Source organism: Haplochromis burtoni, unplaced genomic scaffold (genome assembly GCF_018398535.1).
Source record: "Haplochromis burtoni strain Fernald_Lab_line unplaced genomic scaffold, NCSU_Asbu1 Contig_322, whole genome shotgun sequence".
NCBI classification, from domain to species: Eukaryota; Metazoa; Chordata; class Actinopteri; order Cichliformes; family Cichlidae; genus Haplochromis; species Haplochromis burtoni.
In genome coordinates this window covers 101,474-126,022 of record NW_024582683.1, presented here as the reverse complement: position 1 = coordinate 126,022, position 24,549 = coordinate 101,474, and the positions used below count along the sequence as shown (strand labels likewise).

The 24,549-nt window shown below is 39.6% G+C and overlaps 1 protein-coding gene across 3 annotated transcripts in view; it reads left to right on the top strand.

Annotated features, from left to right (window-relative positions):
• ldlrad3 (low density lipoprotein receptor class A domain containing 3) overlaps positions 1-24,549 on the top strand; it is a 100,149-nt gene that overhangs the window by 59,364 nt on the left and 16,236 nt on the right. For all 3 annotated transcript variants that reach the window (XM_005941755.3, XM_005941753.3, XM_005941754.2), the window contains exon 4: positions 4,289-4,423. In XM_005941755.3, coding sequence (XP_005941817.1) covers positions 4,289-4,423 — 135 coding nt within the window. The remainder of the gene's footprint in view (positions 1-4,288; positions 4,424-24,549) is intronic.

The following is a 24,549-nucleotide window of genomic DNA, read 5'->3' as shown; positions in this document are numbered from 1 at the left end:
AGTTCAAGTGTGCATTAATGTGAGTCCAGTAATCACCTTTCTGCCAATACATACAGGTATAAGTTAAACCTATGGCAGATTTTGGATTTCTCAGTTGTATTAATAGGGTGGTCTATTTGAGTATGCATGCACCTAATAATTATAAAAAACCTATTATAATTAAGTTACAGAAACCTTAAGCGAAAATAGAATATACTTTCTTACCATAACACCTTGAACCCACAATCCATCAGCTGACTCCTGGTGAAATGCAGAATAGAGGTCGTCTCTCAATGTGCAGCAAAAAAAACAAAAACAAAGACAAAAGGACAGCAGGTGAGGGCAGGAGGGGTAGGGATGTAAGCTAGCATAATGCCGCTGATGATATTAGCTAAAGCTGTTCAATGTCCAAAATCTCACTAACACCACGGTGCAGTAAGTACACAATGTAACTGAAGAGTCAGTTGGCAAATCTATTCACACAGAAAACCAAATTATGTTATGAGTGCCTCGTAATTAGGTTTAATGTGATATTACGGCTCTTGTGCCAAAGACAAATTCAAATGAAAAAGCGCCAATTCTTTGACAACAGATAAAACAGTAAATAAGCTAACGGCTCTTTTTTAGCATGTTACATGGCGGCACTCTAGATGTTTAACTACATTTGGCTGAAATATGGTAAACATTAATTCAAAAAATCAAGACATACCAAAAACGTAGAGTTGGCTGCTTGACTTGACTGAGATGGATGCATTTTTTAAACCACGATCCAAAGCCCGCGAGATGAAATCACGCGTGGTTTCACGAGATTTAACGTTGCTATCTTATTGACTTACTTCACCTGAACATGATATGAACAATTTAATACACCCTTTCTGCATATCATGTAGTTTTTACACTATATAGTTACATTTATCTTTAAAACATGAGGCAATTGTGTTAAATACATGCAAGATGCTTACATAAATCCAAGAGATGGCCAGTCCCTTTTTTTCAGTGTTGCTTGGAGAGATTAATACACACTAAAAACTAAAGTATAAATATCTCTCTGCTAAACAGCCCTTTTAAAATTATAGCAGTTTTAATGTGTTTTTTTTTCTTCAGCAAAATTATAGGGTGCAACTAACATCAGTCTGAACTACAAATATGCTTCTGCAATAAACTGTAAAATACTTTTGCTTAAGCTTAATGGATTTGCCACACCCCAAATATTTCAGTTAGTTACAATAATAATATAAATGCATCTCTGTATGACAAATTAGAAGATTCAGAGCGACTGCCCTTCCAGTGTCTGTGTCTAATGCGTCTGGAGAGTCCATTCAGTTTATATGTTGACAAACGTTTCCGTCTGTAATCTGTGTGATTATGGGATCTTTTCCATTAGATATACAGCACTGTGCAAAAGTTTTAGGCAGGTGAGAAAAATGCTGTAAACAAAGAATGCTTTCAAAAATGAAAGTGTTAATCTTTTATTTTCTTCAATCAACAAAATGCAGTGAATGAACAAAAGAGAAATCTAAATCAAATCAATATTTGGTGTGACCACCCTTTCCCTTCAAAACAGCATCAATTCTTCCAGGTACACTTGCACACAGTTTTTGAAGGAAGTCAGCTGGCAGACATCTTGGAGAACTAACCGCAGATCTTCTGTGGATGTAGCTTCCTCACATCCTTCTGACTCCATGTACTGCCAGACACACTCGATGATGTTGAGATCAGGGCTCCGTGGGGCCATACCATCACTACCAGTACTTCTTGTTCTTCTTTATGCTGAAGATGGTTCTTAATGACTTTGGCTGTATGTTTGGGGTCGTTGACCAACTGCAGAATACATTTGAAGCCAATAAACAGTCATTTATATTTCTGAAAGCATTCTTTGTTTACAGCATTTTTTCACACCTACCTAAAACCTTTGCACAGTACAGTATGCTGCCAACAACCTCTATCTATTCCTCTTTTGTGGGGAGGTCTGGTTGTAACAAGTGTCTGGTTAGAGCTTTCCTACCAGCTGATATCAGGACACCAAATAAATACTCGGTCAAAATATATATTTCTATTTAAATGAAAATCGGTGTTTCCCAACAAAAAGACATTGAACTGGAACGGTATGTTACTTTGATAACCACGATTAGCTTCATGATTTCCACAGAGCCTCCAACACTCGGACTTCTCTGTTGAAATGTTAACTTTCTGCCTTGGAGTAATAAAAAAAATCTTATTAGGCATTTCCACCCAAATTCTCTCAATGTATAAGAATTTAGAGCAGCTAGACTATTCCTCTTTTGAGATTACAAAATTTCTTGCTTTGTTTTCTGTGGATTAAGTTGGGGTTTTTTGTATAAACTTGATATAATGCCCCTGTTCTAAAGGAAGTTACTCTTAACATTTCTTTAATCACTGAGTCATCATTATGCATGTTTTTTATAGTTTGGTCAAAGTAGTAGCGTAGCTGAAGATATCTGTAGAAATTTTGCTTGGAGGGCTTGTAAGTTTTTCAGGGTCGATTTATCTGTTAAAGAATACAGGGTTGTAATACTCTTTGCAATCCAGGTATTAAATCTGCAATCCATCTAGTTAGGTTTAACATCTGGATCATGTGCACACTATTTAAATACCTTCACTTTATCCTGTAGGTTATATTCTTCTCTGACTAAGTTCCACATCTTGATGTAGCTGTTTTTATAGACAGGTTTCCACCATGTGGCTTCAACAAACCACGCAGCATTTCAGAAGCTGTGCTTTTTGTCTGCTCTGTCCAACTTTTTACAAGCACTTGACAGGTTTTTAAAACCTTGACTGCTGTACCAGCCCACGGTTTATTCAGACTTTCAGTTATGTAACTTTGCAAGATCTCACTTCACTTTTTTCCCCCCTAAAGTTCCTGACAGTATGTGTCTCCTGCAGTCATAAAACAAGCTATAATCATCTTCTCACTTCAAAATAGGCTTTTCTGGCGAAAAAATGTTCTTGAGAAAGGGTGCTGGAGCTGGATGAGCTGCACAGGAACTGGTAGAAAGTTGCACTGCATTTCCAGGATTAATCCCACCTGTACAGGTGCCTTATTGAGTTTAAAGTGGTTTGCAGGAGATTCCTGATACGTCCTGTGGAAGTTGCACTTTATTCTCAGCAGAACAAACTCCCACAAATTTATGTTGTCAAAAGTTTGATTCTTTCTGATCATTTTTAACACATTTCTGGGTTTTTGAAGTCTGTCATATTCGCACAACCTATGTGCCTTAAAGCTGTCTTTGGTGTGTCTCTACTATGGTAAAGCAGGGTTATGAAATACCAAGCTGACTTTACTGTCTGGAGTGATCTGCTCTGTGAAATTTCCATCAAAGCTGTGAACCCATGTATTTTTAGTGGAGAAGAGTGGCGATCCATTTTTGTGAGTCTTCTGAAGTATGCTGTGGCACATGGTGGGCACAATCAGCTTCAGTGGACACAGCACTACCTGGCACAGCTATCCCTGCTAGACTTTTAGTTACATCACTACTTTGAGAGGGGAAAAGTTATTCTATAAAGAGTCCAAGTTCTGCAGAGTTATTAATAATTATTTTTAAAAACTGAATTTTGCACATCTGCATACTATAGTGTTGACAATATAATTTTTATGCATTGCTTAGAACTCCATGGTTATGCATCATTTTATCCTAATTTTTTTACATTTGTTTAACTATGTAAATATTGTTGTCCATGTTTTACCCTAGTGTTGTTGTAGTAGGTGTACAAGGTGTACAAGATTTTTTTTTTTTTTTTTTTTTTTGAGTATAATTGGCTTTCACATGACCCCTTTGCCGTTTTCCCAGTGGGGAATGTTATTCGAGCCAATCACTCACCATTGTCAGAGGCAGTGTTTCTAGCCTGCAGGGCCCCATGCTCACAAATCTAATCTAGCCATTTAAATGGGGCTTTGCTCTATGCTCCCAGCACATACTGCGTCACAACTGTGTAATTGTCTGGATCTTCACACAAGATAATTATGCCTCATTTTGCAGAGGCTTGAACAAAGACAAAAACCAGAACGTAGTGAAAAAGGAGTGGTAGTTCTCTGCAGGACTTTGAATGTTTTAAAAAGGTTTTGTCCTCTCTTTTAAATGACTGATTTTTGATTTTTATCAAACTCCAGACAAACTTGCTGATAGTTCTGAAATGTTTCATATCTTCTGCTAAAATGCCACCATATAATATTTACCTGACTTTAAACAAATTGTCAGATACAGCAGATCAATCTGAGCTGAAAACTTTTCCCTGTAAATGTGTTTGAGCTAACAGCTGACCCTTTACCTCTGCTCTGATTCGACCACAGCGGAGAACCCCTTGGTGTGCTCGGAGGCTCGCTTTAAGTGTCGAAATGGCCGTTGTGTGGACCGCAGCTTCTTGTGTAATGGACAGGACAACTGTCAGGACAACAGTGATGAGGAGATTTGCTTGACTACAGCAGGTAATGTTTTTTTTTATTATTTAATTTAATTTTTTACTAAATGGAACATCTACTGAGGCATTGAGAATCTAACATACACACAGGATTATCTGGTTATGCAGCTTCAACATACACCTTTCCTGGTAAAATACAATAAAGCATGATTTGTTTCTGTAAGCACATGAAAATGAAACAGCTTCAGCTAAAAATTGTGAAATTAGAAACATGTAAGAATATCAAACAGTTATAGATTCCATACAGATGTATGATGTATACACAGTGTTACATATAATATTTACGCACGTTCTAAACTCATCTATAATACACTCAACAAAAATATAAACGCAACACCTTTGTTACTGCTCCCATTCCCCATGGGATGGACGTAGAGACCTAAAATTCATTCCAGATACACAATATAACCATCCCTCCCAAACAGTGGTCACAAATCAGTCCAAATGTGTGGTAGTGGGCACATCTGCTATATTGAGATAATCCATCCCACCTCACAGGTGTGCCACATCAGGATGCTGATCTGACATCATGAGTAGTGCACAGGTGTACCTCAGACTGCCCACAACAAAAGGCCACCCTGGAATGTGCAGTTTTGTCTCACAGCAAAATGCCACAGATGCCACAAGCAATGAGGGAGCGTGCAATTGGCATGCTGACAGCAGGAATGTCAACCAGATCTGTCGCCCGTGCATTGAATGTTCATTTCTCAACCATAAGCCGTCTCCACAGGCGTTTCAGAGAATATGGCAGCACATCCAACCGGCCTCACAACCGCAGACCTCGTGTAACCACACCAGCCCAGGACCTCCACATCCAGCAGGTTCACCTCCAAGATCGTCTGAGACCAGCCACCCAGACAGCTGCTGGAACAATTGGTTTGCACAACCAAACAATTTCTGCACAAACTGTCAGAAACCGTCTCAGGGACGCTCAACTGCATGCCCGTCGTCCTCATCGGGGTCTTGACCTGACTCCAGCTCGTCGCCGTAACAGACTTGTGTGGGCAAATGCTCACATTCGATGGCGTCTGGCACGTTGGAGAGGTGTGCGCTTCACGGATGAATCATGGTTCACATTGTTCAGGGCAGATGGCAGCTGAGAATGTCCCAGTTCTTGCATGGCCAGCATACTCACCGGACATGTCACCCATTGAGCATGTTCGGGATGTGCTTGACCGGCGTATACGACAGCGTGTACCAGTTCCCACGAATATCCAACAACCTCGCACAGCCATTGAAGTGGAGTGGACCAACATTCCACAGGCCACAATTGACAATCTGATAGACTCCATGCGACGATGTGTTGCACTGCATGAGGCAAATGGTGGTCACACCAGATACTGACCGGTTCTGGGTCCCCAGACCCCCAATAGCGCAAAAAACTGCACATTCCAGGGTGGCCTTTTGTTGTGGGCAGTCTGAGGTACACCTGTGCACTACTCATGATGTCAGATCAGCATCCTGATGTGGCACACCTGTGAGGTGGGATGGATTATCTCAATATAGCAGATGTGCCCACTACCACACATTTGGACTGATTTGTGACCACTGTTTGGGAGGGATGGTTATATTGTGTATCTGGAATGAATTTTAGGTCTCTACGTCCATCCCATGGGGAATGGGAGCAGTAACAAAGGTGTTGCGTTTATATTTTTGTTGAGTGTGTATATATATATATGTTTCATGTTCATTATGGATGCATTTTTGGAGCGTAATGTGCAAACGTGTGAACTGCATCTAAGATATGCAAGCACCAGGTTTATTTAATTATCTTATGAACTGCACATGAATCAAATAATAGGAATGTCAAAAATCAAATGATAGCAGCAAACAAATACCAATCAATTTTACACATACCATAATTACCCAGACTAATTGTGTGCTATTTATAATAACCTTTTAGAGTGATGAAAGATAAAAACCCTGTGTCCTGTTGCAGATTTGTTATATGGAAAGTGGAGCTGCACGAGAATTTAAACTTAATCTTGCGTCAAATAATTATTGCAAAGTGGAAAAACAGTATTTAGGCTTTCCGCTTAATTAAAAAATAATCCTATTTAAGCAGCTTAATAGTTCACAAAGTTGTATATTCAGAATATATCGAAGTATCTAAAGTAAATGTACCTCATTATGTGCAGTAACACTTGTTGGATAGTAATTACTGATTTATTGATGTGTTTATCTCTTTAATGTTGAAGCTGTTGAAGATTTAATAACCTTTATATTGCATGGGAGCTTGAACTATAATATTGCAATTAATCTGCAAAATAATAAGTAACTACAACTTTAAAATAAGTATTGTGGACTACAAAATATATTAGTCGCATCAACATTATAATGGAGTGAAAGCAGAAAGCAGCATAGCATGAAAGTACTTAAATAAAGTACATGAAGTACATTAAAGGAATCGTGTAATCTTTTGGTGTTGTGGCTTTTAAAGAGTAAATGTAGTCCAATGGCTTTGGTTCGGGGTGTGCACTGGAGGAGTTAATCGTATACTGAGGGGGGTTGATGCCACCCCATTTCCCCCTTTTGGAAACACCCCTGTATCCATGCACGTATCAATTTCAATACAATGTTTCATTGAATACATTCCATCACATTAACGCATGGATGCACACATGATTACAACTGTGCATGTGTTTCTTTCCTGCAGTTGTTCAGCTCAGTAAAAGCTATGACTTTTTTGGAGAAAACCTTAATATCATTAACACAAGAGTGAGACAATTTATTTCAGCCTTTCTCTCTCGGTCTTACTCCACCAATACTAATCTCATTAAAGCTGGTCCTTCATGAAAAAAAGCAATTATTAATCTTAATAATTTTTTCTGTATGCAAGACTAATTCCAAGCACATTTCTGCCTTATCAGAAATATTGGCAGTAAACTTTGCAGCAGATTTCCAAACACGTGGAAGCTTGTAGATTCGCTGTTAAACTGGATAGCAGAGCTGCAGTGTTTAGTCACTCAATATGTCATAAAACTTGATGTTTTGGAGACATCACTTACAAGATATTCTGCAGTCTGTGCTTTATAACAAAACCACTGACGGATTAAGCTTTATGCCAAAGAAGACATAAGCTGCTGTGATTTTATTCCCACAACACTGGAAAAAAAAACCTCACTGTGCCTTTATTTAACAGAGAGACACACACCACAGCATCATTAGTGTAATGTTTGATGGCAATGTGTCGACTTGTAGTGTAATTCAGGTAGTAGCAGGATGATCCCTGATAGTGAGAATGATGCCTTCTGGTACAGAATGCCTTATTCACTGTCAGGTAGCACTTATATCTGGCATTCTTATTTTCCTGGCACGACAGCCAGCTACTGTCAACACCTCACTTGTTCTTCCACTGGCAAGCCTGTGATTTCTGCCAGCAGTCTAATCCTGATGCACGTATAACCACCGGAAACCCAGTGTGGACCTGCTGTCAGGTGTTCTTTCATGTTTTAGAAAAAATAAAATAAAAAATCAGTATATAACTGTCCTGCCAGGATGCTGTTGTCATATTGATTTATACTTTGAGAACAAAAGTCTGTCAAAAGTAACACAAACAAAAACAAGTAAAGTGGAAAGTTAAAACTATCAGCATCTATAGCCCACTACACACTACTGTTATTACCAGGACTGAATCAGGCAGAAACTTGATTGAAACTCAAGAGGCAAAACATGTCTACTAAACAGGGAGGAGCACTGCAGCAGTCGCACAGCAGCCGTCAAAAAGTTTTGTCCAGCTTTTCCTCAACTGCCACTGCTGACAAAGTACAAGCAGTAGCTGCTGAAGCTAATTATTCTGCCCAATTTTCCTTCAAAAACTATTATTTTCAAGTCAAAATTAATAAGCTGGAGTTGGTCAACTTTTTCCCACTTTTGTGAAGCTGAATTAATGAATGCATTACTATTATTTCTTCTTGCTTGTGTTATGAAAGAGACAGAGCGAAAAGGCAGTCTATCTGTAATTACAAGCCCGTCCTCCACAACTCAATGCAAAGGCGCAGAATGCTGAATAGCACTGTATTGTGGTGCAGAAATATTGATCGATATCTGTGTCCACTGCACTCCATTTCCTTGTTGACAAGTGAACAATACCAACTCCACTACTTGCTGGAAGAATCCTGCTGGCTGTAGTTTTGGCTTCTGAAGCATTAGACCTCAGAAAGCATTACTTCACACTGTATGGAGAGTTGCAGTGATCAAACAGAAAACCTAATGGTAGATGATTTTTTTGTTTGTTTGTTTGTTTCCAAATGCATTAGAAAGCATTAATCTTTTACAGCTCTGTTACATTATGTCATAAAATGTTCAACTGCATCAATATGGGCTCAGTGAAGATCTATCAAGTGACACATGACTGGGAATTTTGATGGTCCTGAGTGCAATTATTTGGCTCCATTAACTACAGAGAGAAAGTGTTCTGCCTAGAAGCAATTCTATTATAACTGCTGCAATGGTTGACGGAGTGGTTTCTCAGAATGCATCTACGTCTAAACTGTCTGCAGGTGATGGAGTGCCAAGTTTTACCCTTTCTTTATCGCAGGAAACTCCGCCCAAAAAGCTTACATTTTCAGCTATCTAGTTTGCGAGTTTTTGGATTTCACAGAAATGTGTCTGCGCACCAACTTCTAACCTAAGTCTGTTTGGGTATGTTGTTGTATTCCCTCAAGACTTCGTGTCAGCACAGGTTTTATGGTAATATTTGTGTGCATGGAGAGCAAATAACCTAAATGTTCTCTTGCTCATATTTGCTCCTTGAGGCTTGTGTACTGTAGCCTTACGTAAAGTGTAAGTGCTAAAAAGTTGTGAGCTCTTCTTCTTTTGACCCCAGAAAAGGATCAAGGAAGATCAGTTCCATTTTTCGCACACTACTTCTGAAGGAGTGAAAGTATCGCTGTGGTTTGACTCTTGGGATCTCTTTTCCATTTGCACACAGACATTCACAATCAATTCATCACTTTAGAGGACATTTTGTTGTATTAATGTATTAATTTTGTGCCGATTTCCTCGACCCTAAATCATAACCTTCTGCTTGTCTAACCTTAGCTTAACAAAATCCTAACCTTGTGTCTGATAGTCAATCTATTTATTTAAATGTCATAAGGACTTGCTTTCAGTTTCTATAAGGAAGCCCCGACCCCATAATGTGACTATGTCAACACATTTAGTTCCCCACAACAAGAGGACTGCTTGGCCCACACACTCACTTTTACCTTACATTCGACTCTGACTTTGCCTCTCTTTATAATAAGCAAAGACCTGGAGGTGACTGATAAGGCATGCAATATCAGCTCTCAGCCGCTCGACCATACCATCTCCCTCCTCGCTCCATCCTCTTCCTTGCTTCCACTGTTCAACCACTCTTTCTCCTTATTCATAATTACTCGCTTCAGTGTCTCTACACTTGGTTCTTCTATGTGAATGAGTGTAGTGAGAGATCACCTCCCAAGTCTGTCAGTGGATAGCTCGTGATGGCATTTACCTGCTAGGATTTGGTTATCCTGCCCTGGAGGGGTCAGGCAATGAAATCTACAAAGGCAGCATCATCCTCTCGGCTTTGTTATGCCTCCAGTGTTTTTAGTTCTCATCCGAGTGATTTTAAACGATGTAGCGCAGTTAGGCACTAACAGAGCAGAGCACAGAGCTGCTTTTACTGTTTAATGTTTTATTGGATAGGTAATTGATTTTTCAAATAGCAGAAAGGTGCCAAAGTGGCAGACAATACACAATTCCTATAAATGCATTTGTGCAATCATCGCACAGTGAGATAGGAGGAGTGGGATGGGTCCACTGTAATGGATATCGGAGATAAAGAAATTGAAAGGGGCACCACATAAACATAATATAGTGAACCAGAAATGGAGTCGCAGGAAGCAATGAATAGCAATGGGCAGGAAGATGGAGGTAAGCAAAGAGAGACAGGCGATTTGGCAGAGAAAGGAAGGGATTTGGATAAAAGTGAGTGAGGGGTAGCGATAAGCTCGAGAGGATGAGAGCAGCATCTATCACATCGGGCCCTGAGGCCGACCGGTACAACTCTGGAAACAGAAATGACTTGAAAGCTGGCTTTCCACAGCCGAGCTTCGCTTTGCTCTCCCCAGTCCTCCCTTCTTCTTACAGCAGAGGATAGAGTGCAGTCAATGTTTGTGCATGTTTGCATCTGAAACAAACTTTTATTGAAACACTGCTGCAGGGCATACAGGACATACAGGTCCAGATGTTGGGGGAGCCCTTACTGAGAACAAGAGAGCCTCTCTGCATATCCAAAAGAGCATGTGCATGAGTGGATAAGCACACACACAGAGCTACAGTGTGTCAGAAGCTGGTTGTTCTCCATATTTGATGTGAAAAATAATGCTGTCAGGACACATAAAACTTTCTGAAGGTCGCAGCACTTGACAAGTTAAAGGACTCAGAACAAAAGTGATGAGCACAGCTCCATTCACTGCAGCTGACCTGTTTTAAAAACTGGAGATTCCCCTTAGAGGTTTTTAAGAAAAGCAGTTGAAACACTCACATCAGCGTCGTTACACGTTAATTAACACAAGTAGACAGAGTATCAGATGGCGTGGAGACTGTCGAAAAGTGTGATAATGATTAAAACTCACACCTCCCCCATCTCAAAGACAATTCATCTTGTCCTTTTTTAATTAAGTTTAGAAGCGAGAAACAGGGAGGGGAAATGATGTAAAGGTAGGAACAGAAGGGCCAGGGGATGATTTGAGGGCTTCAAAAACCTCTCAGCTGGCTTTGTGCATTTCTGAAGATAAGGCATGCTTTGTAGAGTCACAGCCATCAAAGAATTGTGTTTTTTTTCCTGTTGTGTTTTCATACACAAAAAACTGTGTGAAGCATGCAGTAGCAAAGCTCTAAAACCCTGCATTAAGTTTAGCATAAGCTTTCAAATTTGCATGAGTAAGATTTATGCCCTCTCTGCTGCCTCTCCCCTAGACTACATTTGTTTTAATATCAGGGTAATAATTGGGCAAATAATAAATCTTTAAACTCTTGAAGACTGCACAAACACTTTGAAAGCCTCACAACAGTAATTGAGTTCCTTCTTTGAACAAAAGGGGTGACATCGGGTCTGAATACCGAAACTCTTTAAATATGTTGGCATTCAGATTGCGTCATAGAATACATTGACATTGTTTGCAAGATAGAGCCAGTTACATGTGCATTGCATTTGTAGCTATTTATAGTATTTTTGACACAAGTGTGTCTTGCATCATTGTTAAAATTAGGGAATTACACCCAAGGGTAGACCTTTGTTTATTGTGTGTCGTATAGTATACTTATTTGGCTATGTTCAGACCCCAGTAGAAACGAGCAATAAATAAGCCAACTGAATATGTCTCATTAAAAACACTGTGCAGCTTGTGCAGGGAGCTGAAAACTGCACTGTCCTAATATAAGTGTTTTTCATCATTATGGTCTTTACTAATGTCTCCTTAGGAGGAATCATTGGCTGCAGGTCCCCAGAGAGCTGTCAGTCAGAGTGAGACACTGAGCACCGAGCTGACGTGTAACATTAATCTGCTACATGAGTACACTGTCAAAACATTGGCAGCTAGCATCACCCCTGACCCTGACTGGTTTGATGAAAATTAGCCCACCCATTAAACACGATCCAAGATCTGGAAAAATTAAACTGAATCACAGCTTTTTTTTTAGATAACTCGACTGTGTTTAATTAAATCTGCCAGTTTCTTTTGTACATTTCGATAAGCCTCTCAGTGAGAATCACTTGTTTTCAGTGCTTGTCAGAGGAATTTGGTGTATTCCAAAAACGCCTGTCCAACTAAAACCCTAATATGCTAAAAAGCTTCATTTTGGCCACCACAGGCACATGTCCACAAACCCTTTTCAATCCACACCGGCAGTACAATAAGCAGTTTTAACCTTCTAGCTGGTATAGTGAGCACGCTCTCTGAGAAGTCGTCAAATCCCTCATTTTAAACTCCAGGGATGCTCCCCTCCCACAGAGAGTAATCTGCAGCTTTCTATTTGTTATATCCTCCTAAGGCTGTGTAAGAACTTCTAGATAGATCCACTAGCACTGCATCTGCTATTTTGCATAAGCACTGTGTATTCAACAACCTGTCTTCACAGCCTTGTCATTTACTGGGCCAATAAACACCAGCAATTCAAATAGGGCTGTATATACAGTGACTGTGTTCTGACACTTAGCAGTAACTCCAGCCTCCCCAATAACAGTGCCTGTAAATTAGACATTAATATATAGTGTCAGCCTGATATATAAAGAACAAAGAATGGCAGAGTGATTAAAAGTCCCTGAGCCTCTATTCACTATTGATATCCTTTTAGTCTGCTAATAGCTTCTCAAACAGCTACATCCTCCCCCCACTGACTGCTGCTTGACTTTGGCCCCAAATAATATAGGCGCTATAGATTAAAATGAAAAGTTAGTCCATGGGCATTTTTTGTGGTAGAGACGTATATGACGCTGAGATGTTGGTCTGTTCATGCCCTTCATCAGCAGAGCTCAGAGAGCCGGCGGAGATAGAAAGGTGTGGGAGGGAGCATGAAATAGTGTAGGGGAATATAATGGCAGTAGACTGAGGTGTGGGAGTGGAATGTAATAGTGCCAGTTCATCAGAGCCAACGCACACTTGACAGGCACAAATAGGAGAGGTTGCACATGTCACCGCCCATGGTTTTCAGCTTTGGAAAAGTTTCAGGTTTTTGCTTTTGGTAGCTTAAAGTGATCACAAAGCAATACTAAGAGACTCTCAGCTCTTGGTCTGCAAGAAAGGAAGGCCAAGCAGTTGGCAAGATACTGTTAGTTTGATCCTGCCACCAACAGCTAAGGCAATGCAGCTTCCTGTTTCCTTGTTTTTTAAGTCTGTCTGGATGTTGTAATAGTAGGATTTTTGTTTTGTGGAACTGAATAAAATAGTTTGTGTTTATATGCAGTCGTGTGCATTCTTTTTAAAGTATGTGCTTTTATTTTATTTTAAACTGAAAGTATGTGCTTTTGTTTCATCGTTTTGGCATCCATTCCCACCCTCTCCCTCTCACCAAGGCTAACTGTCAGTTCCAGGCTTCTGTTGCTTAAGGGCCTCGTTGCCATTGCACAGGGGGGTCACTCCCGGGACCAGAGTCTGTATGAATCATCCCTGTCCTTGAATCAGGATCAGTCAAGCGTCGCTGTTCAGGCTGCTGTAAATTAGCAACCTTTCCCTCCTAAACCAATCCTTATTCTGTCACCATGGTGATGCCGGTCAAGTGATGACCTGCAACCACTGAGTAGTGGAGGAATTTCACTCTGAACAAAAGCTCTACTGTTGGTGTTTGGTGGAGCTGTACTTTTTCATCTAATTTTGCAATACAATGAACCAAAAGTGTAAAAAAAACAAAAAAAAAAACAGAGTTTGACATTAGTGAATCTGCGAATATTCAAGAAACTAAGACAGGGCAGCCAACGAGGATCTGTGTGTTTTAGGACATTTTATTTTATATTAAATTAAAATGGTATCAGACAGTATATATAAACATTAATACATATTCATGTGCTGTTTTTTTTCTTGGAATTAATGTCATCCAGTGAAGGGCATTTCCAAGGACTTATTGGTAACATACCAAATCATTTGCACAGATTAGCAGAGAAAGAGCATAATAGGATGCAGCCAAACAGGAAAAGAGGTAGAGTGTCAGTAATGGGAATAAACTGCCTGATATAGAGGAAGTAGATGTCAGGAAAGTAGACTATGTGTATGACACGTATAGAACTACAGTAGCCTTTGTAACATCACCCATTAGTTTGGAAACTTCTATTTTGAATGCTTGTTCTTTTGATTGCTGTTGGTTGTTTTCCAGAGAAGTGCACTCTACTGATTAACATTTAATGTGAGGGCTAATGGCATTCCTGTCCCTCTGTTGAGCAGTGCAGAAGCTGGCATTGGAATTGTTGGATAAATCTTGGTGTGATTTATGAGGATGACTTTCTAGTTCAGATGTCTTACACATGAGATGAATTTTATTTTCTGTCTTTTTGTATGAGAGTTGATTTTGACAAAGTAGTAGGTAGAGATCAAAATGACCTAAGTCTGTAATTGGAGTCCTAATACACGAAGTTTGTTCTTGTCTGTGCATGTGTTGTCTGACTGCATGGGATGCGTCGCTTTACTTTTATATTGGATGTGGTTTGCATGAAAGTAAAGGAGAAAATCCAACCCATCTATGCCTTCTTCTGATTTGAATTTGGATTTTTTTATATATTTGAACATTTGAATTAATGGTTGCTAATTATATATCAGATGAATTATTTTACCAATAGATTTTAAGTGTATGTGAGGATGCTACTCTTCTATAAAAGTGTCCTGGCTTGATGAGTCAAAAGAAAGTCCAGGGTTTTTGCTAAGGGCACAAGTGTTAAGTCCCTCGTAGAGCCGGATCGATGGCTGATGTACAATGGCCAAAAGACTTGGAATAGTGGTGAGTGACTGAATACTGAAAAAATACTTAAGTGACACCATAAAATGTAAAATACCCAAAAGGGACAAAAAACAAGCTAATTTGCGTGCTGATTTATGCTTCAACGAGCATCACATTTACATTACAGTAAGTTAAACCTGGCCTCAACTGCCAGATTTCCCTGCTTCAGCGACACTTGGCTTGAAATACGTGCCCCTTTCCTGTATGGCCCCTCACACTCAAAGACTGGCTGACAGCACAATGAAAAGTATGTGGTGCTTCAATGAGGCCCGCTCTTTTCCTCTCCATCTCTGCATATGAATCATTTAAGTAATTTACAGTACCTTTCACAGTACACTAGCTTTTTTTTCCTAGAAAATATACCTGCCTAGTCTGCAAACTTTTTTTTTTTGGGGGGCAATATGGCATCAAAGAAAAAGTCCAAGAGGTGTTGAAGCTGAACTAATGCTAAATGGTGAATGCTCATTTGTCATTTTGCTCAAGTCCTCAATAGCTGTAAAGTGGTGGCACATAATTTCACTACTTCTTTGGGAAACTTTAAACATTATTAATGAAGTCCCTAATAAGTTCACTGTGCAGCAAAGAGAACTTAAAAGGAAAATATAATCACTTCTTGTTTTTGATTTCGCTTAGAAATGTTCCCTGCACTTTATTTCTCTGTTCATCCTTTTGTGGCCGAGTAAAAACACTGTTCTAACATTTCAGAACTGCATTCATTTGAATTGAAAATGAAGAAAAGGATAAGACTTTAGCGAAGAGGCGGACTGAATAGGATTTCAGTCATTTGGATATAACTTTGATGAATTTTGGAAAAAAAATGTCAAGATTGTTGTGTGTCTAGAGCTCAATTTAATTTCCCCGGCACAACCATATTTCTCTAGGCATGTCTAATGCACTCATCCATAAGTAGCAGAGCCTCTGAGTAACATTACAGGTTTAGTCTGTGGGAGTGAATCATTGGGGGATCCTCACAGATCTATAGGGCTGAAAAAGCCTTGGTAAAGTTAAATAAAGTATGAACTGAACTATAAATCGGAGCAGACAAACCTCCAGCAGCTGTCAATTTTCCAGTCATTATTTAGGTTCTGAACACTCTGATGCCTTACCATGATTCTCTGATGTGCATTTATTTATTGTTTAGTGAGACAGTCACGGATCGAGTATTAATTACTAAGTGGCAGCATTATCCGGTTTGCAGCTATCACAAGTACACAGACAGGGCATTATTGAGTGACGAATTGGGGCCAGCTAGCTCTCACTGTAATTAATGGGCTGGGTTATTTCCTGTAAATGCATTTTCTGCCAGCACTGTAAAAGTGCATTGTCTCATGATATGGTTGTACTTAAGGCGCTGCTGAAATGACACAGGGCCTCAACAGTTACAAAGGTGTGATAGGCTGCAGATGTGTGTTTGGGTGGTGATGTAAGTGCTCGAATGCGTGTTTGGCTTGAATGCATTTGTTGGGGAAATGCGAAATGAAAGGGCGAGGGCTTAAGTGGAACGAGGGAAAAGAAGAGTGCCCTGGAGAGAAAGAAAAGAGGGATTGCATGTCAGTGTGAGAAATAGAAATGTGAGAGGATGGTGAGGGGAGGCGAGGGGGTAGAATATGGCATGGAGGGGGGGGGGAAGCAAAACGTGTGAAGACGATGAAGCGGAAGAGAGAAGGAAAGCATAGGGAAGGAGAGAGTGATACAGGGTTGGAGGGGAGCTGATGGAGATGAGGGATTTGGGCGAGTGGCAAAGCCATTGGGGGAGAAAAAAAAAAGATAAAACCCTCTGGATTCATTGTATGAAGAGACAAGGAATCATGCAGAAGGACAGAGAAGTAGAGGGAAGTGGAAACCGTAAATGGGGAAAGGGCCCGTGGGTGCTAGTAGAAAGAGAAAAAACATCAGGGAGTGTTAAGAAAGGAACTGACTGGAAAAGATTAGAAAGAAAGTAGGAAACAAGATATCTGCAGAAAGGGGAACAAGCAGACAGAAACCTGAGAGACAGGTGCAGGAAGTAAAGGTAAAAGCAGAACAGAGAGAGGCACGGGGGAAAGGGAAACGACTAAGTCAGGTGAGCGGATTGAAGACGAGCATGAGTGGTGAGGAGGGAATGAAACAAAGCGGGGTAGAAAAAAAGACTCAGGAAAGGATTGAAACGGTAAAGAGAATGGCGTTTCAATGTTGACAGGAGAGTTGGAGAAGGAGAGAAATGGAGAAAATAACATTTTCAAATGGGTCATATTTGAATCAGAGCGCTTGGATTAGTCCCTGTATGCAAAATTGGTCTCATTTATGGTAATTACTGAGATTCTGAACCATTTTCTTTTTGTTATTGTTATCTAGCCACTTTTTCTGACTCATCCTGCTCATGTGCCATTAGTCTCCCATCCACTTTTTTTCAAGTCTATAGCATTTGGCTCCCATCTCCGCTCTTTTCACATCACATGTTTTTACAGTTTCACTTCCTCCTGCCCAGTGTCTTGACTCCACTCATCACAGGCTTTCTCCCCTCCTCTATTCTCTGCTCTCCCCTCCCCTGGCAGTCTGTGGTCACTTTGTTCACATGCACAAGGCTTAAATTGAATGCTCGAGATCATAATGCTTCTTGGTTCCTGCTGTGTTTTTTTTATGTTTTTATCATCCTAACACCCAACTTCGTATTTTTTTTTCTGTCTTCCACCCTCTCTCACACACATTTTTTTCTCTTTGTGTTGTTCTCATTGTTTTATGTTGCCATAAGGCCACCCAAAGGGCAGAGCCATAAACATCCTATGCTGGAGTTTAAGAGAGCCTGGATACAGGGACAGAAAAGGAGCAACACATATAGTGAATTATAGTGACAGATTGTTTTGTTGTCTTGCACTTTTGGTTATTCTTCTAAGCAGCTATTCTTGATAGAAGCAATGTGTAAAAAAGTGAGCATATGTGTGCCTGCTGGATATATACATGCAAATCTGTGTGTATTCTGAGTGAGTACATTAAAGGTATTTATGGCTTATTACAATAATGGAAATGGGTCAGGAGAGGAGAGCCATGGGGTCAGAGTAGCCATCTGGACACAAGCTGCAGTCTGATCAACCTCAGCCTTGTCAACTGGATAGATGTATTTACATAGATGTATTTACTTTCCTGAAATGTTTTATAGGTGATATTTTAAGTGTTGTCAGTGTAAAAGAACTGACGATTATAATCAGTTATAAAACAGAACAGTACAATACAGACAGAGTTTCTTTTGACTGTTTTGTGGGTGGTGTAGGTGTGGTGAATCTAAATTGAACATATGTGTGAATGTGAGTGCGGATGGTTGTCTGCCTCACTGTGTTTGCCCTGCGACAGACTGGCGATCTCTCCAGGGTGTACCCCGCCTTTTTGGTACTTGGGATAGGCTCCAGCCTCCCTGTGACCCTGATAAGGATAAGAGGATGGCTGGATGAATGCATGTTTTGCTTTTTTAACATTACTGCCGACTGATATTTCAGTGTGACAGACTTTAGTAGCTATTTATCCTGTTTATCCGCATTTATAATGACCAGTGAATGAAATTTTTAAAAGGTAAAGAAAAAGTGGGAGAAACACCCTTCAGGCATGTTATGATTGTGGAGATTCACTCAACATCACTGGCAGCACATGTTTGGAACTCAACAAACAAGCATGTAAACGAGTAACTGATGACTTATTGTAACAAGTTAGTCCCTATACTTTTAACTTGTACGTGGGGAAGTGAGTGTACGAGGAGTGTATGTAACTCTCTGTACATGGGTAAGTACTGTATGTGTTTGTGAATGCTGTGATCCACTAGGAATATAGGGATTTGAAGTAAGTAGGCACTTCAGTTGTTTGTAGATCGAGGTTATAGTGTTGCAGTATTGCATTTTACAACACTATCATGCTGGATAAGTACTGAACATAACACAACCTACAAGTGGCTGCTTATGCCTGGGATTACCAGAATATTTACCAGAGTTGGACTTTTGCCCCCTATGAGAAATTTGCAGATCACTTCCATCATGATGTGTTTGTTCCAAAAGGAGCCTCACTTAAATCTTTTAATTACAAAGAACTATTTATTCTTCTCCAAACCATGAGATTGTTTCATTGTGAAAAATATCTGCCTTTAAAAGGTTTATGATGAAAAACCACACACTTGGTCTGGTGCAAATGTTGAACTCTTATTGCCTCTAACGAGGATCTCAAAGGAGCTATAGTGTGTGGTTATTTACTTTTTTAATTATGAAACTCTTTCTATACACCTTTGCTTTCCATGCACTGTGCTGCAGGCAATTTCCTAGTATACTATCCACAATAGATGTCAATGTTTAGACCAACTGAGTGCATTCCTGAGGGATGGCTTTCGAGTGATGTTTTATAGTTGCTAGCCTAGTTTCTCAAAGCAGTTTCTTCTATCTCTGTCAGTCTACTGGGAAACGTTTTAGCAGTGTTAGCATAGAAATATCTCAGGCCTATGATATTCTTTGATTTCTATTGTTTCTAAGGTTTTTTTTTTTCCCCTCATAAGTCTCTTGAAACAAACCTCTTCTAACTAGCAGGAGTTCATTTCCATGCAGAAGCAAATATATTGTTAATTTACCTTTTGGCAAGCGCTGTTATGTTTTGTTTTTAAATTCACATTACACACAGTCGTTTTTAATGATAGAAATTCTGCACCTGCCTATATACCAGCTTTAATTTCATTTGTGTGTTCTGTTTTATCTTTTTTTATCTCTAAAAATTTTAATGCAATGCAAGTAATACAAAATCCACATGCAAAATGGAAATTAAACTAATTATTGTTGGAAAAGGCTGAATGAAATTAGTGAGACGGCTTGAGGGAGATGTTGAACGTGAAAAACAGTACAGTACAAAATATTCAGGAAAACACATTTGCTTTGTGAAGTGACATTAATATTCCAAAGTATCAAACTGATTGATGCCTGCCAGTACACATTTGAAGTTATTTTTAGTGAACAGACAGACAAGTGCATCAGCACTACATAGCTTTAGCATGCAGTAAGGAATTGGGACACAGCTGTAGTCATGTTTGTATCTGCACAATTGTGCCTCAGCACACAAGCAATCCACAGCATGCTTCATGATCACCCTGCCTAACCATATCATATGACTCCCTCAGGCTATGGATGATGCAAACCTTAAAACTGCATTATTAATTTGATCCGCATAACATAGACTCTGTTCCACAGTGCGCGACAGCTTGATGTGTGGCCTGCCTCAGCTGCGGTTATGTGGGAGAGAGATGTCATTTATATGTTGTAGAATAAGTGCGTGCATGCCTGAGCCCAGTGCTGATAGATGGGATCATGGGCAAACATGTGTTATTTCAGAATAATTAATTGCAGGGTAAAACCAGTGGATGTGTGAGTGCACAAATGGGGATCAATAACGTTGGAAATGATGCTCCTGTGTGTGTGTGTTAACATATTTGCCTGGCAGTTGTTGATGTAGGTTAATGTGGATGTCTAACTCACTTGAGGCTCTTGCTGAGAATAAGGTGTATAAAAGATTAGCAGGCCTAAAGACCTGAAGTCGAATTGTATGATATGGACTGGGAAACGTGTAAGGGATATCTTCATAGCCATGTTTAAGGGAGAGAATCAAATGAAATACACATGGGTGTTTTCATGAGCAAGCAAAAGAAAGAATCTTGTCAAAGCAGATGGACAAAAACATGGGAAAGAATTGGCAAAAGATGTTAAATAAAATCTCCTTTTCACTTACAAATGTTAAACTCACACTGAGTTCTCCTGCTTCAGTTTAGTCAATAAGCCACAGGGCTTTTGTGCATGCTTACATATACTGTATAATGGACTGCATAATTCATTTTATAAGGATTGATTTTAATGAGCTGTGAGGTGGATTATTGTTTTCTTATTTTCTGTTTTCTTTTTTAAATGAAGCCATAGTGTCGTAATTAGTCAGCATAGGAGGTTACACAGAACACCGTTCAGCGCGTCTTCACAACTGATCGACCACTGCTTTCAGTCTTCTTTGTTCTTAAAGAAGATGTCAGTCAGCTATTTCCAACTGTGCTTTTTGCTTGATATTCAAAAACATGCAAATCGGTGTGCAGGGAAAGAAAAGAGGAGCGAGGGAGAGCAAGGCAAGAAAAACTAAGATGCAATAATAGATAGGGACTGTGCAAAAACCACACAGAGATGGTGACATACTTAGCGCATATTCTAGTGAGACAAATCAAATTTCTGTTGGGAATTTTTTCCCTCCTGCATTTTCATCAGCACAGCTCCTCATTATTTGTTCAGACCGCATACAGTGCATGACTTGCTTTCTTCACATATTGCTTCAGCTTGCTTGGCCATACATAAAGGGTCAAGCACTTATCTCAGAAAGCACACAGGGACCGGTCTTCCCTTAAGCAGTATCCCTCAATCACTCCACGCTTCTTCGACTCTAACCATCACATTTAGAGTGCATGTGCACGAGCTGCATAACTGACCATAATGCTTCATTTCTTATCACTGAAACAGAGGCCAGTGATTCCACTCTAGAGAAAGATATGAATAGGAGCCATAGACCTTCACTTGTGGGCTGTGTTGTTCTGTTGTTAGACTTTGATAAAACACGCAGGGGCTCCTTACGCTTCCGTTAGCCTGACCAGACCTATTGTTAAAGGAGAGGGGATTAAATGGTAGAATGGGCATCATGGGGTTTTGTTCTGTTTCTTAAGCAGCAGAAGAATAGGACAGAAGTGTACACAAGGGAGGCCTGGCAGTGTATCAGGGTGATGATGATTTGTGTATGTGTGCATGTGTGTGCCTGAAAAAGACCATGTTATCGTGTCTTTATATCTGTCGTGTCTATATATCTGTCGTGTGTGTGTGTGTGTGTGTTATGAATGCGTTATGAATGCAGGTTTTATCCCATTTTATCTGAACCCAGCTCATAAACTTCCCTGCACACTTATCTTCACTCTGAGCTCCGACTTATTGTAGCACAGCCCGGCAGAATAAATTGGGACCGTTGTGTGTATCTTTAACAATTTTGAGCAGGCTCACCCCATGCTGGAATTTGACATTGAATGGCCTGTAGTTTTTTTGCGTGCAAACAGAAACAAAGACACTTGGAACAAAGTAAAGTTTTTCATGTGGAATTTAGTTCAAAGGAAAAGTCTTGTTTCTTCACTGTTCTTTGTTGAAAGATTGCCAGATAACTTTAATCCTTTGTGCTTATTAATATGAGTGTTTGGGATAGTGAGCAGAGTTTTCTTGAGCGCACTGTTTGTTTCCCAGTTGCGAGTGCTGCAGAATTTAGAATTAGATAAAACTTGCTTTGTTTCAGCCTGTGTGAAGTATTCTACAGAACTAGGGGTGGGAATGATAAAGTAACTTCAGTATAGTATAATACCGTTGTGTTACATTGCCCACAATAATGATGCCATTGCGATACAGCAATTTATTTTGCAGCACCTGAATTATCTATATTGTCTGTGCAATTGAAGAAAACAAATGGCTATCAAAAACAAAAAGCAGGAATAATTATTTATTTAATAACTGCGTTATGGTATCGGAGTACATGTGTTATCAGTGTTGAAGAAAATTGATGGATCGACAAAATATTACTATATTAATATTTTGTCCCATTTTTTTCATGTTTAAATATAACACAGGCTCTTCATACATTACCTTTCATATGTAGAAAGGGGAATGTTATTTTCTCCCAGGTCTCTTATACTCTAATACTTATACTTAAAATACACATTGGCTCTGTGTTTGTTAAATGATGACGTACTAACGCTGCTTCTGTGTCCAACATCCTATTGCTTTCGTTAAGGGTGTTATCTTGTTTACAAGAAGGAAACTTGCAAGGCTAATTTCCTGCTGACTTCTAAGTCTGTTCAATTGTTAAATATATTGGTTTATTTTAATTAAAACATTTATTTTAAATCCTTATAACATACCTACAGTCCACTGGCTTGCGGTTTGTCAGACAACACATATTTAAAACTTCTGAAAATGAACACTTTGAGGCTAGCTAAGGTACTTGAAACTTAGGGCCAGGTATTTTTCATAGAGTCATCGAAACAATCTACCAGCATATGTTCTCTTGACAAATGTTTGGTCCATTTTCAGTGTCTGTTCACTCAGATATGATTGCATTTGTCTCTGCTCATCGGGAACCCTCACAAGTTAGCATTCATCTTGCTCTGCTAATGTGTTTATATTATGCTAACTATAGCTCTGTAGGTAGCCACCACGTAGCACCTCATGTTATGACAGCTAGCCCAACTTCAACCCTACAACCTGCTGTTTAGTTTTCTGCCTTCATTTATGTCCAGAGTGATAGCAGAGCTGTCATTTTAATTTTTTAAGAATCCCTCAGTCAAAACATGTTATTTCATCTTTAGAAGACGGCTAGTGAGCTAGCTTAGCTGACTTCTAAGACTGTTAAACCCTAAATCATCTTTTTCGTGGATGCCATGATTTTAAACTTTATTGTAACACCTGGGGGGGAAAAGCAGCCACACTGATTATTTTTATTGAAGATGAAACAATTTAAGCAGCTTCTAAATGACAGTGTTTGTTTGAGTTTGGAAAACGAAGAGTTTGGACCCAAAAATGGCTAACGACATCGGGTGGATTCTTCACAGAATCTATACAGATGTGCACAGAGCCCCTCTGTGTGTCATTATTTCACCATGGATACTATAAGCTGCACAGGAGCAACCATTTAACCTGCTTTGATCTTAGGTGTAGACCTGCCAGTTACCAGGGCACTTTGGGAGTAGCTCAGGAGGTGAACCTGTGAGTGGCAGCCTCTGAATGATTAATGACTTGACTGCCACTTATATGATCAATAAAATTGACATCTACACTAGACACATGCTCACTCAACTTAAAACAAGTAGCAATAACCATTCCCTTGTTTGATTACAGCAGTGTGTGGATGTGGGGACAGCTCCCCTTGGAGAGTCGAATAAGCAGTAGCAGTCTTATAACTGCAGGCTTTTACAAAAGGATATTGTGACAGTTCTGACAGCTATTGTATATACCTTAACAGCAGGTTTATATTGTTAAATGTTTTTCCCACCACTAGTTACTGTGGATCATTTTTGTAAGGATGACAGCTTTTCAGGTTGTTGTCCTAGCTAAGCAAGAGTGTTCAAGATTGCTGTGATATTAGAAACACACAACACTCATATTGCCTTCTTACATAGTTGGCTTTTGTTCCCTAAAAATGATAATGGATATGATTATGAGAAATGATTATAATCTAGGGGACATCACATAAATGCTAGTGCATGATTCCTGTTCAGCTGGGGACACACCTCTTCTTACCACACTTCTTTCTTGTTTCCTTGTTTGACACAGTCCTAATGGGGGTTTAATTGCACCAGACATTTATATGAAGAAACCTAACACCTAGATGCTTCTCCAGTTCCACATGTCTCCATAAATGCCTCTCAAAAGCAGAGCACACAATGACCATGAAGGAAAACGTGGTAATGTTCATGGTGATGGATTAGCCGTGTCAGCCAGTGCGAGTTTTTCCACAAATGAATTCTCAAACAGAATGAGCAAGAAAGAAAAAATCATTTCCTCTGATTAGAAAAAAATCTTACTTCTTTTTAAAATGAATGACTTTAAAAATCATCAGTCACCAATGCATTACATTTAAATAGATTTATTTTTTCAGATGCTTCTGAGAAAGGATGCA